General features: G+C 41.4%; 1 protein-coding gene across 1 annotated transcript in view; it reads right to left on the reverse strand.

The window, feature by feature from the left end:
• The window catches only part of MORC1 (MORC family CW-type zinc finger 1), a gene marked incomplete at both ends in the record, with an annotated part of 188250 nt that extends 174630 nt beyond the window's left edge, over positions 1-13620 (reverse strand). Inside the window, 3 exons of the mRNA XM_081235628.1 lie at positions 5797-5831; positions 10008-10061; positions 13556-13620. Coding sequence (XP_081091754.1) covers positions 5797-5831; positions 10008-10061; positions 13556-13620 — 154 coding nt within the window. The remainder of the gene's footprint in view (positions 1-5796; positions 5832-10007; positions 10062-13555) is intronic.
• Between the last annotated feature and the right edge of the window lie 1046 nt (positions 13621-14666).

Genomic DNA, 14666 nt, shown 5'->3' on the forward strand with positions numbered 1-14666 from the left:
TAAAGTCAATCCAGGTCATTCTTATTAAATTCATCAGGCTCTCTTCCAAGTAGCTAATTCCCATAAGAGCCATTCGTGCATGCTTCTTAGTGGCAGCAAATATTTGCCTCTTGAAAATGTATTTGACTTTTGAAAATAGCTAAGTTATTTGGAGTCAATTTTGATGATTAAGTGATATTAAATTACATAATATAATCTCTTGTTTAAAAAATTTTGAAGGTGTAACTAAAAGTAATGAGAGTAATGTTAATGCACAGTTTGTAATCTGGCTCTTGAAGTAATTTCAACATTTGGATACGTGAATTCTAGCACACCTCTCTCTTCTTTTTTTGTTAATGTAACAACTTTATTGAGAAATAGCTTACACACAAAAAAGCTACACGTTTAGGGCTTCCCTGGTGGCGCAGTGGTTGAGAGTCCGCCTGCCGACGCAGGGGACACGGGTTCATGCCCCGGTCTGGGAGGATCCCACATGCCGCGGAGCGGCTAGGCCCGTGAGCCATGGCCGCTGAGCCTGCGCATCCGGAGCCTGTGCTCCACAACCGGAGAGGCCACAACAGTGAGAGGCCCGCGTACAGAAAGAAAAAAAAAAAAAAAAAAAGCTACATGTTTAAAGTGTACAATGTGACACATTTTGACATATGTAAATACCTGTGGAAGCATCACCACAATCAGGACAGTGAACATGACCATCACCCCAGGTGTTTCCTCGTGCCCCTCGTAGTCTCTGCCTTCTGCCCCTCCCATGCCCTGTCCCCCCCGACCCCATCCCCAGGCAGCCATGGATTTACTAACTCCATCCTTACAGATTCATTTCTAGCACATCAGTTAAGTCAACTCTGGGTTCAATGGTCACCTCTAATTACATTTTTTAAATGTTCAAAATAATCTATAAATACGTATCTAAAAGTCATACCCAAGTTTTCTGGGTTCATAATTTCATGCTCACATGTCCACTTGTAATCCCCCCTCCTCTCTCTAATTCACCTCCTGTTTACAAACCCTTTGTATCTTCCCTACCATCTCATTTCCCCAGTTCTTCTGCCTACCTGGTCCTCTGGTCTGCTTACCTCAACTTCTGTGTCAGAATATTCCTCCCCGCTTTAGGTATGTGCTCTGTTCAGCTGTCCCCTGACTAAGGCTGACACGTCTCCACTGTTCAACTCTTGTTGAGTTCTTTGCCCAATGCGATAGCTCTCAACCTTGGCTGCACATTTGAATCACCGGGATATATTCTAAATTAATTGGTCTTGGATGCAGTTTAGGAATAAAAACTCCTCCCTGTTATCCTAAGGTTTATCAGAACTGGGAACCACCTAACACAAGCCTCAGCCTGTGAAGTTGCAACAGTTGATTTTGCAGCTCTTGGTATATAGTTCTCATGTAAGAAAGCAGGGCATTTCTTTGGTGAATAGGTGGGAAAGGCTCAAAATTCCCAAGAGTCTTAATAGAGTGTTTAATTTTTCTATAAATTCCCATGAAGATCTACAGACAATCACAGCCTCAAAATTTAATATTCCCCAAGTACCCACTCAGAGGCTTGGTCTCGTTTGTTTCAATTCCTTAAAACTATGTATTTGAGATCGATTTCTACTAACCATTAAGCATGCATGTCCGAAACAAACCACAGCACCTTCTCTCCAAGCAGACTGGCTCCTCCTTCCGGTCTGTCCTGCTCAATAAATGGCATCTCTCTGCCATTAGGCTTCAGCTGCCCAAGTCAAAGGCTCAAGATCAAGTTCTCCACCTCCTCGCCCCATGTAGACATGTCTTCTCCATTCCACCTCCTCACATCTCTCAAATCTGACCACTTTCTCCATCCCCATGACACTGCCTTAGTTCAGGAAACCATCACCTCTCTTCTGGATTCCAGTAGCAGCTCCCCCACTTCTTGCTCCCACAAATCAGAGCATGCTGAGAGTCTGCAGCCAGTCATGCAGTTCACTCCTCTCCTGCTTATAACCCTTGCATGCCTTCCCACTGCCCACAGGGTGCAACCCAACCAGTTAACAAATCTAGCTTGCCTTTCATCACCTGACCCTCCAACCTCTCTGTGGTGGTTAATTTTATGTGTCAACTTGGCTAAGCTATGTTGTCCAATTGTTTGGTCAACTCGATGTTGCTGTGAAAGTACTTGTGGATACAATTAACATTTATAATCAGCTAACTGTAAGTAAAGCAGATACCCTCTATAATGTGGGTCAGCCTCATCCAATCAGTTGCAGGCCTTAAAGGCAAAGACTGAGGTTTCCCAAAGAAACAGCAATTTTCTGCCTCAAGACTGCAACACAGAAACCCTGCTTGAGTTTCCAGGCTGCTGGCCTGCCTGAAGATTTAGAACTCAAGACTGCAACGTCAACTCTGACCTGGATTTCCAACCTGCCAGCTGCCCTACAGCTTCCACACCTGCCAGCCCGCACAATCATGGGAGCCAGCTCCTTAAAATAATCCCCCCTCTTCCTCCCTCTCTACTATATGTATATCCATAGATAGAATGACAGAGAGAGAGAGAGGAAGGGGCAGGGAGAGATATCTATTTATCTACTATTGGTTCTGTTTCTCTGAAGAACCCCTCCAAGCTCATCTCTTGTCATCCCCTCCCCTGCCCATACTGCACTCTTCCACTTCCACACAAATAATCACCTGGGACTAATCTTGAACATCTCAAACATTTCTTCAACACCATCAGGGTGTCCTATGTTCTCTCCAGATTCAAGCGACTATACATTCTTCTCCTTCGTCCTTTCCATCCTTGATTCTCCAGGTTAAGGCCTATTTTCCCTTTAGGTCTCTAGTTCATACATGATTTCTTCTAGGAAGCCTTCCTAATCCTTCCACGTGATCAGGTGCCCATAATGAATGTTTCCTTTCTAATCTGTGTTTCCCACTTTTCAAAGTATATTCAAATACCTGTTCATGCATCTATTTCTCTTTTAGACTAGTGGTTCTTCCATTTTTTGGGACTCAGTTGCCTCAGAGATGTGATGAAAGCTCAACGGCCTTCTACCCATAAAAGTGAAGCTGCACACAATATTTTCCACAGATCCCTTTACTAGGATGCCAATTCCTTAAAAGCAGGCACTGTGTGTACTCAGCACTTAGCCCAGTGCCTGCCACTTGGTCAGCACTAAAAAAATGTACTGAATGCATATCCATGTTTACTAGAATAATATACACAGAAAGATAAAATATCCATGGCTAAACATATTCAGTTTGAATTTTATAGCCCTCAAGTTACTTGAAGAAAACTTAAGACTGGAAAGTAATTCACACGCCTCAGTAAATTATTTAAAAACTAGTCCAATGCTTAGATTAATTATGTACCCCCATATCAATTCTATCTATTGGTGCATAAGCCCTGGCCTTAGTTTATTTATTTTTTTATTTTTTGAAGAAAAATCAGTTTGCTAGGTTGATAGCCATATTGTGGTTTGCTGCAACAAAAAGCTGATAGCCATATTGTGGTTTGCTGCAATAACACATATTACCTAAATAAAGAAAGAAGTGCCCCTTTCAAATCAAATTGCAAAGATTCTTTTTTATTTTTTGTGACAATGCCAAGTGCTAAAGAAAGTGGGGTGAAGTGAATACTGCCATGGCCTGATGTCTTGCACAAACCCAAAAGAACATAATGTGTGAATTCTGATCACATTTGTTGTACTTTCTGTGATTCCAGATAATTCTTCTCAACCCTTCAACCCTTCAATAATATGTGTGCTCTGAATGAAATTCAGCTTGAATCTTTTCTCCTTCCTCCACTGCTAGGACCACTGCCTTCGTTCAAATCCTCATATAATCTTGTGTGGATCATCCATAGCCCCATTCCCTGCTATCATTCTTTCACACTTCTACAGACCATCTACAAACCATCCTGTATGCTCTTGCTAGAGTATCTTTCTTTAAAAAGAAAAGAGCACATTTCTATTGAATAATTTGCCAACTGACATTGCTCAAAACTCTTGAATGGTCCACTGGCTACAGAAAAACAAACAAACAAAAAATCTTAGTATGGTATTCAAGGTGCTCATCCGTTTGGCTCTAACACTTAGCCCTAGTCAACCAAGCCCCATCATTGTCTCCTGGATGCTTTTTCTCCAAATATATACATGGCTCACTGCCTCATGTCATTTAGGTCTTTGCTGGTATATCACCTATTTAGAGCAACTTTCCATGAGCACCACGTGAAAAATAGTACATCTTTCCCATTACTCTCTGTTCTCTTATCCCACTATGTTTTTTTTTTAGCACTTATCGTGACCTGGTATAATATTTATTTGTTCACTTCTTTATTGTCTATCTTTCCTCACTAGAATGCATGTTCCATGAGAGCACAGGCTTAATCAAACACTTTATTCATTGCTCTATCCCCAGCACCTAGAAAAACTGCTTGGCTCATTCATAATAGATACCCAGTAAACTGTTATTGAATAAATGAATGAGTCTCTGAACTAGTCTACCTCCATTCTTTTTTTCGTAATAATTCCTCAGACAGGAATATTCTTTTCTTCCTACACTACCTGACACAAATCACATCCATATTTCAAGCCCTGGCTCTTTAATATGGGGTGTTCTTTCTCCGTGTTCCCACCATGCTTTGAGTCTCTCCTAGGCAAGAGATGCTTATTCTCTTTTACTCTTATATAATTGGATATATAGGGAAAGACCACCTTTTCTCCACCACTGGCATTTCCTTCTATGCAGAATGGAGTTCAATCAGCAGTACTAAAGGGGCCCTTCTCTGTACCTTGACCATTTTTTCCCTGAGCAGTGAGCTCACTCATCTGACTAGTAATTTGGGGAAAAGTAACTTAAGAAGGTTCTGCTCAGATCTCTCCTGCTCCCTCTGAGAGCGAGCTGCCTGCAGAGAACGTGACTCCACTAGGTGGGCGAGTGCCCGATGCTCTCCCACACTAAGCTCCACAGTCCAACCTAGCATTTATCAGCAATGAAGACTGACTCTTATTTGATTTCTCAAACTTCTCAGAACCTGGGAGTAGAAAGGGAAGAAGAGTATCATTTATTATGTTTCTTCAAATCTCTCAAGATGTCCATGTCTCTCCTCCTCGTGAACCAGAAGCACCCACCTAGCACAAAATCTTAAAACACTTAGAAAACTGAATTGAACTGAGTTGCTTTTTAAATAATGATAAAGACTTTATATCATGGAACACATTCTCTGGCCTGTGACCAACAGCCAATATTTACAGGAGAGCTGATAGAATCTGGGTTGGGGATCACCATAGGTGTTTCTCCAGGTAGTGTTAACTACAGGACTGGATCACAAAACCTAACTTCCTCTGCATCATATTCAGTGAAATGAACTAATAAGTGCAATAAATACTTGGTGACTGGAAATGAAGTCAGTAAAGAAAACATGCTTGGTTTGAATTTCATAGCCTTCAAACATTCATACTGCACATTCACTTACACACTTTAAAACTGTGATATGTTGGGAATGATGTATACTTAATTATGAATAACCATTAAGTTAATATGCATTTTAAAATAAAACTGTTTTCTCGTGGCAGACAAACTGACTGCTCCAAATCACTCTGATGCTTTCACAAAACCCTGGAAGATCTAATTTTGTAAATGAGCCCTCTAACAAGTGTACAATTTCACTCAAAGAGTATATTGTTCTCAACCTGGCTCCCCACGGGGTCACTGAACTCACAAATCACTTAGATTACATTAAAAATCTATAGAATGTGGTTTGATTTTCATGAAATAAAAGAAAATCTAAATAACTACAGGCTTTTCCATTAGAAGAAAAAAGGAGAAAGCAAATCTGCTCACCTGAAAACACATCAAGTCTTGCAGCCCCTGCATCTCTGAAAACAATAGAAAAATATTGCTTCAGTATGAAATTGTATTTTTAAAAATTACATTAATCTGAATTGCTCATGTGACATATGATCTACTGTCAGATAGCAAATAATGGAGAAATCTGCTTAAATTGCTTTAAAAACACTTACTAATATGTTTCACCCTGCATTTGTAGACTAAGACCTATGATCACTCGTAATTTGAGAATGTCACAAAGCCTGAAACTCAGAACTTTAAAAGAAGAGATGGAATTTAGTGGCAGTTACACAAGAAGCTAAAGAAAATGGATATGAACATTAAAAAAAATGGTTGGAGAATAATCCAGAAGTCATATGAAGACCTTCATGACATATTTTAGTACAAAAAGAAAAAGGAAATTACTAAGTACTGTGTACCATATAATCACATTTTTAAAGAACATATATGATATTCATGTGCATATCTGTAAGGAAAGAAATCAAATGTTAACAGTGGTTTTCTCTAGGTCAGAGGTTGACAATCCATGGTCTATGGGACCACCAACTGTTTTTGTGAATAAAGTTACTGGAACACAACCATGACCATTTATTTACATATTGTCATTTACCTATTGCCTATAGTCTGCCTTCACACTACAATAGTAGAGTTGGGTAGTTTCAACAGAGAACACATGGCCTACAAAGGTGAAAATATTTAATATTTGGTCTTGCACAGAGAAGTATGCTGGACCCCCCCCAACAAATGATGAGGTTACTGGTGCCTTTTCTTTTTTTCTTATTTTCTTAGTTTTCTACAATTCACAGATATTATTTATGTATTTTCTTAAATTACTTTTTAAAGTAGAAACTTTAAAAGGAAAGGAGAAAGAGCCAGAAGATCCTGGTTTCCACATGAAGGCTATGAGAGAAAGGAGAAAGACAATGAGGGCTTAGCTGATGAGGAAGTGGGTATGTTGAAGGAAGGAAGAGTCTAGAAGGAAGCTCAGACTAATAACAACCAGTGGGACTCTGATGGGAAAATCTGAGTGTCTCCCAAAATTTCCATCAGTCCTGACCCAAAATTACCCCAGATAAATTGGAGTAGGTACAATGTACTTGTTCTACAAAGTTGGTCCCTTAGCTCCTTTCTCTAGCCAACTGCTGCTTCTAAGTGCCTCCTCTACAGAAATTCTGGGGTTACCACTGTCATTTCTTGGGCATTATCCATGTGACAAATAAATCTTAAACCTTCCCTTCTAATCCTTACCACAGACCCATGACACACAGGTATCATTATCTCCATTGTATAATTACACGTTATACAAAGTACCATGAATACAATAATTGCTCGATAAACGCCACTGTACTAAAAGGTTTTTTTCATAGAAACAGTTTCTTCATAGAAAAATTCCATGGGATGAGACAAAGAACACTCATTCACCTTTACAGCATATTAAGACATTTCATAATAAGCTTTGTACTTGAGCCCAGGTACTTTCTCTCTGAACATCTGTTGTATCAGGAAGAGTCCCCTAACAATTCCTTCCTATCCCGTCACATTTTTTCCTCCTCTTTCCACAACATTCTTTTAATACCTTCCAGTTCTAATTTTGACAACTACAGGAAATCATCAAAATCTTGAATACAATGATATAAAATAACGTCTTAGAGTAACACAGGGACTGTATGAAGACCTCTGTAAGACCAACCGAGCATCTTGCATAAGTCTGTTAAATAGCTTCATTTGCTGTCGATTACTAGCATCTAAGCAGTGGTGACAAACTTCAGTGTCCCCTGAAGACAGAGGAGCCGAAGAGTTCAGGCTGGCCATGGGGAACACTGGGAATGGCAAAGCTGAAAACACAGGCTGGTCCCAAGAGTGCACCTGCTACACACCTGATCCCACTGAGGAAGGCAGCCTCAAGGTTGGTACGTCTAATCTTTAAAAAAACAAAAAAAAGCATGGGATCCAGATTCTTGTATGTGGCACCTCATGGCACCTCTCAAACTTTACAAACAATTCCTTCTTTTCTTTTTTAGTCTTTATAAGTACTGTGCAAACTTTCAGTATGAGTCAAATAAACATGAGACAGGCTGGACTTGTTCGGGGGCTGCCAGTTTACAAATGCTGCTTGAAGAATTGCTTGATTGATCACATTTCCCTCACTCCCCTGGGTCTGCAGTCAATCTTTCTTTGCTAATCACCCTCTCTACTCCATAAACCGTTCCCACTGTTCTATTTCTTCTACATTATGATTTTACTTGCCCTCCTTTGTTGAAATGAATGAATGAAACAACTTTATAGGAGAAAAGACAGTAGGCAAAAGAGACAAATGTGTTCTTTCACAGTTACAGAGGTTAAGTTGCTGGAAATGGACACTGAGTAGGACAGCGGACTAATGGATACAGGAGGAGCCTTGCTTCAAAGCTCTGTTTGCAGAAGCAAACAGTAGAAACCCTGAATTCCTGTAGAGACTAACCATGAACATTCATGTGTAGTAGCCCCATCTCTGTTAGCTCCACCTAAGTTGCATTCACAGCTCTTCTGACCAAGCAAATTTCTTTTTCTCCTCTTCCCTCCCTTTCTGTGATGACCGTGATTCCATTAGTCCTGCAGAGTTTCATATAAAGAGGAGCTAGGGACTTTTTACTTAGCATTGAGCATGGCTGTGCAGGAAGTTCTAGATGGCTGGTTAAATGACTACACCCTGTGGTCACACTCAGTCACCTCCCTTCAAAGGCCAGAAACGAGGGGAAAATGCAAAACACTGTAATACAGTCATCGATCAATCAGTGGCAGGGAATTTAGATCTCCCCACTGAGATCCCTTATCTAACAACCGCATACTACTCCCTGGGTGGACTTTGCTTTCTGCAGAAAAGGTGACAAAATCTTCTGTTACAGGCAAATACAAATATAAAACAATCAAATGCCATATTCAGTGAGCTGAAAAACTGACTCCTTCACAAACACACTATTGAGCAGGTCTTAAATTGTTAAAGAGATTTCCTTAAACATCAATACCTTTGTCAGGGACAGTAAAATGGGGCAAGGGAGTTCTGTAGCCAGACAGCCTGAATTTGAATTCTAGCTCTGCCAAATATTAACTGTATGTCCTTGAATTGGTCATCTAACCTCTCTGTGCATCCATCTCTACATCTGGGGAATTCAAATAATGATTCCCAGGTCCAAGTGTTGTCAAGAATAATGAGTTAATACCTGTACATGAAGAGCTTAGAACAGGATCTGATACACAGCAGGGGATCAACAACACTTAGCTCTTTTCTCCTTAACTACGCAATTCACTTTGATGCAGACTTCAGTAAATGCCCAAACCCAAATCTAAATTCTCAACACATAGTATATATTGATACATAACTCAAATAAAATCCAAATGAATATCTGTTATTACATGGTTATAAACACAAAAACAGATGTCCAGATGAATGGATAAAGAAGATGTGGCACATATATACAATGGAATATTACTCAGCAATAAAAAGAAATGAAACTGAGTTATTTGTAGTGAGATGGATGGATCTAGAGTCTGTCATACAGAGTGAATTAAGTCAGAAAGAGAAAAACAAATACCGAATGCTAACACATATATATGGAATCTAAGGGAAAAAAAAGGTCATGAAGAACCTAGGGGCATGACGGGAATAAAGACACAGACCTACTAGAGAATGGACTTGAGGATATGGGGAGGGGTAAGGATAAGCTGTGACAAAGTGAGAGAGTGGCATGGACATATATACACTACCAAACGTAAAATAGATAGCTAGTAGGAAGCAGCTACATAGCATAGGGAGATCAGCTCGGTGCTTTGTGACTACCTAGAGGGGTGGGAGGGAGGGAGACGCAAGAGGGAAGAGATATGGGGATATATATATATGTATAACTGATTCACTTTGTTATAAAGCAGAAACTAACACACCATTGTAAAGCAATTATACTCCAATAAAGATGTAAAAAAAAACCCAGATGTCCAATTTACCTGCACTTCAAGTATGATCATAAATACAAACTGAATAAAGATGAATAATTCCTCCTTTCATCTGTTCTTTTTCCTATAATACCTTGATTTTATAGGAAATCAAGTCACAAAGCATTCCAAGTGGGGAAATGACAACGTATTTTCATCTCTTAATATGACTAGACTTTATTAATGTCATAAAATTCCTTTGTCCCTTTGAATAACCTTTGTTTACACATAAGCCTTACCTTGCATTGTCCAGCAATTCAGCCAGTGCTCCAAAAAGGAAACTGTGAGTGGTGCTGATGAAGAGATAGAGGGAAAATCAAAGTTAAACCAACTCTGTAATCAATGTAAAAGGTTCAAGACATGTTCAGACAATGTTCTCCAGTTCTAGGCAGATAATCAATTATGGAGTTATTCTAGAAACTACTTTCTCAGCGTGGTCAAGGTTCTGAAGTACATGACAAAGCCAGGGCTAAGAACACTATTGCCAAAATATCCTGTCTACTCCTAATAAAGACTTCAAGGACCTGACTTACTTAAAGCAAATTTTGACATTTTAAAATTGCTTGATAAGCATTTACTCAAGTTTTTTTTAGAGAATGTTTCATTAAAGCTGTATTATTTAAGGCCAAATTACTTCTGAAAAACCTTGATCAGAATCCAGGCTCACTGAAAGACCTTAAGACTCCATCTGCAGACACAGGCACTGTTTGCACCACTAACCTACACTTTTCTGTGCAATCTTTTCACCTTGGACAACACTGATCCTTAAATAATCTCACAGATTACCAGTGGTCACTCTCCCCTGTATCCCTCTTGCCAAGTCCTGGGCAATAGAACACACTAGATAGCCATCCTTATTTATACTTTGAAGGCTGAATGTTCCTCTGGGGTGATATCAAGCCATCTTCAGGGTCCCACACTTGCTTTTCATTTGTTGTTGTAGATATGTCAATCAGCAACCTTATCGCAGCATTAAGGTAAGATTCAGTAGGCAATTTTCTTTTTATATTTAGTAAGCAGGTAGCAGAAGCAAGAGAGACCCATTTATCAAAAACACCTGCTCATTTGTACAGGAGGAAGGATAATCTGCAATGTCTCAGTGACTCCAAATACCTCAGGCCACAGGATGATATGTTAGCTAAAAATTTATTTGAAAAAAATACATATATCTACTTTTGGAATTTTAAACTATAAACACATGCTGATGAGGGGTCTCTTGACTCCAGTCAGCTTTCAAATTTGTCATCAGAATAAACCTACTATGCTTCTAATGAAGAGACAAGTTTGTGAACCACTATCCTAATTGCTTAGTACACCATTCATTTGACTCTTAATTATACCCTACAGTAGAACTAACTCCTTTAATGGCAGACATCAGATGTCTCTGATTTCTGAGCTTAGCTGCTCTTATAAAATAGTTGCCTTTTAGAAAATATGCACTGTTCGTGAAAGAAAGCATAAACCTACTAAATGCAATTATTGCAAAAAGGTGTCCTTCACTCAAAAGAAAGTTAGTACTTAAAAATCTAAAACAGAGCAAAAGAAAAGTGTCGGTGACATGCTTTACAAAAGCAGCACTTCAAACCACAAGCCTTTCTAAACAATCCTTCAGGAAAGTAACTGCAATCATTCTGATCCCCCCGCCAAAAATGCCATATAAGCTTCTGTACCATTTCACTCGAGATTTTTACTGACTGCCTGCTATGTGCCAACGTGGGCAGACATGTTCTTTACACTTTGAGGGTTCAAGTTAGTGGGGGATATGAAAAATACACAAGTAGACAAACATATAAAGATGATAACACAGATAATGATTAAATGCTACTAAGAAAGAGGTATGGGGAAGAGTAACTGGTGAGGAAGGGAGAGCCTTTCTTCACAGAAGACATGAGCTGAACCCTGAAAGATGAGAGCTCAGTCCCTTGCAGAACTGGAGTGAAAATGCTCCAGCAAGAGCAGGAGGTGCAAAGACCTTGAAGCAGAAAAGAGCCAAGCAGGCCAGTCTGCTCTGGCTATGGTAAAACGGGGAGATCACATCAAGATATGGGATGGCCAGATCGTGCAGTGCTTCCTACTCCATGGTTAGGAGCTCATACTTGGTCCCCATGCAACTGGAAACCACTGTCATGTTTTAAGAAAAGTGACACACCTTGGGGCTTCCCTGGTGACCCAGTGGTTAAGAATCCACCTGCCAACGCAGGGGACATGGGTTCGAGCCCTGGTCCGAGAAGATCCCACATGCCACGGAGCAACTAGGTCCGTGAGCCACAACTACTGAGCCTGCACTCTACAGCCCATGAGCCACAACTACTGAAGCCCACATGCCACAACTACTGAAGCCCGCGCGCCTAGAGCCCATGCTCCGCAACAAGAGAAGCCACCGCAATGAGAAGCCTGCACACCACAACGAAGAGTAGCCCCAGCTCACCGCAACTAGAGAAAGCCCGCGCGCAGTAACGAAGACCCAACACAGCCAAAAATAAAAATAAATAAATAAATAATATTAAAAAGAAAAAAAAAAAAAGAAGAGTGACCCATCTGGTTTAAGTTTTTAAAAGCTCACTCTGGCAGCTTTTAGGAAAACGGATCATAGGGGAGCAAGAAGGGGAAGCAGAGAACCTAGTTTAGATAGAGGCTATGAGAAATCCAGAGGGGAGATGGCAGTAGAGATGGGGAGAAATGGATGAATTTGAGACACAGAGATGACATGAAGAGAACTTGATGATGGATTGGATGTGGGGGTGAAGCAAAGGAGGAATAAAAAATCACTCCTGTTTTTACTGAGGCCAGTCTCAGATAAGAATTTTATCTCTGGGAGCTAAGACTACGCCAATTTGTATCTGATTCTGTTGCTGTGGCTTCACGCTGCTGTCTTTTTTGTTAAGTTACCAGACCACCAACTGATAATGGGGTAGTATGGGGGGTGGGGTGGGGAGCAATAGCTATAGAAACTATGCAAAACCGAGGCTGAGGAACTTTTCTAAGATAAAATTCATAGTCTTTCCAGCACTCAGCTTATAATTTTTCAACTTGCTCAAAATTGCTATTTCTTCATTTGTCTTCTACCTCAGTTAACTTTAAATTACTTGTACCATCCTTTCCAGCTTGATATCATTCTCCATGATAACAAGATAAAACTAAATATCTGCTGACTATTACCTGTTTGTTTTATTCTGTTGTCTGTAAAAAGTACACTGTTTTGGGGCTTCCCTGGTGGCGCAGTGGTTGAGAGTCCGCCTGCTTATGCAGGGCACGCGGGTTTGTGCCCCAGTCCGGGAGGATCCCACATGCCGCGGAGCGGCTGGGCCCGTGGGCCATGGCCGCTGAGCCTGCGCGTCCGGAGCCTGTGCTCCGCAACGGGAGAGGCCGCAACAGTGAGAGGCCCGCGTACCGCAAAAAAAAAAAAAAAAAAATTACACTGTTTTTCCCAAGCAGCAAGGCCAGGCTTCTTTACATTTCCATTTCTGTGGTTTCAAATATCTGCTGCATCCTTTCTATCAACTGGTACTTTCTGGCCTGACAGAGAAGAAACAGTGCCCTAGTAATAACTAAAATGTGAGATTCCTATCCTCATAGAGGTTACATTTTCAGAAAGACTCAGGATGCAACAGCGGCTGGAATCGATAAATACAAATTACTCTTTGGAGGGCAACTTTAACCTTTAAAATATCAGTGTGTTAGGGAGAGAAATCATTAGAGATAGGCCAGGATGGTAGAATGAGGAGATGGACAAACGTCTCCATTGTGTGGACAGGCTCCCCCGTTCCGGCTACGCCAGGGCACTCACGAGTTGGCGTGGATGAAGTCCAGATGCAGCTGGGCCCGCCGCAGAGTGGCATACTTGTCGCCCATGGCCTGGAACGCGACCCGCGCGCTCCTCGGGGACCCAGACGCTGGGCCCAGCAGCCTTCCGCCCATCTCCACGACCACGTGCACGCCCACGCCCACGCCCACGCCCTTGCGCGGACACCTGGCTCGGCGAGCACGCGCTCCCCCTGGTGGCCGGAGCGCGAAGCTCACCCTGCGCTGTGGGCCCGAGTGTCTGGCAAGTGAAGTCTGGTGCTGATCTAGGATCCACGTGGTGATAAGGCGTCTGGGCTAGGCTCCTCTTCCCGAATTGAGGTTTACGTAACCTTACTAAACACTCTTTTCTGTCATTCCCCAACTGGAAAATTGAGCCCAGGGCTGGGGCCAGAATTCGATCAGAAATGATCGCACACACACATACACACATAAACACACAGAATGAGAAGAATCTGGGTGGCGAGGTCGGTAAGGCAGCTGGGGACGGTAGGGAAGGAAAATGGATAGTTTCCCTTTTGCGGTTGTTACACAGCAGAGGTCAAGGCCCTTTGTGTTCTCACCCCAGCACTTACCCGTGTCCCTTGGGTTGTGTTTTCTCCAGTTGAAGGAAAGAAAGAAGAAAAGCGGTCAGCCAGAGAGAGCAAGGAAAGAAGAACCAAAGGCAATCAGAACAGAATGTGGACGCTTGTGTTCCGTGAGAACCTTTTTCACCTGTCAGCTGCCATTCAATTGTTTGATGTGCTGGCGCGATTCAAAGAATAGACATTCTGTATTGTTCCAAAAGACAGAATTGGGCAAGTGGAAGGTGGAAAGAGGGGGCTTGGGGATAAATATAAGGAAGGGCTGTGTATGCCAGCTGTCCAAAAGGGGATACAAAGCACTGAGTCACCAAAACCTGAGCTGAAACAAGATTTGTCAAGGATGTGTTCTGGAAAGGTGCTGGCTGGGATGACAAATTAGTAGACCTCGTGACCTCTAAGTGCTCAAACTCATTCATTCTAAGGCACTATGACTTGCAAATAAGGTAGTTCAATAGTACTCAGCAGATGTTTTATATGAGAGTTTTAAAATCAGAAACAAGCATCTATGGAATA

The sequence above is a fragment of the Mesoplodon bidens genome, assembly GCF_964165515.1.
Source record: "Mesoplodon bidens genome assembly, chromosome: 5".
Classification (NCBI taxonomy): domain Eukaryota; kingdom Metazoa; phylum Chordata; class Mammalia; order Artiodactyla; family Ziphiidae; genus Mesoplodon; species Mesoplodon bidens.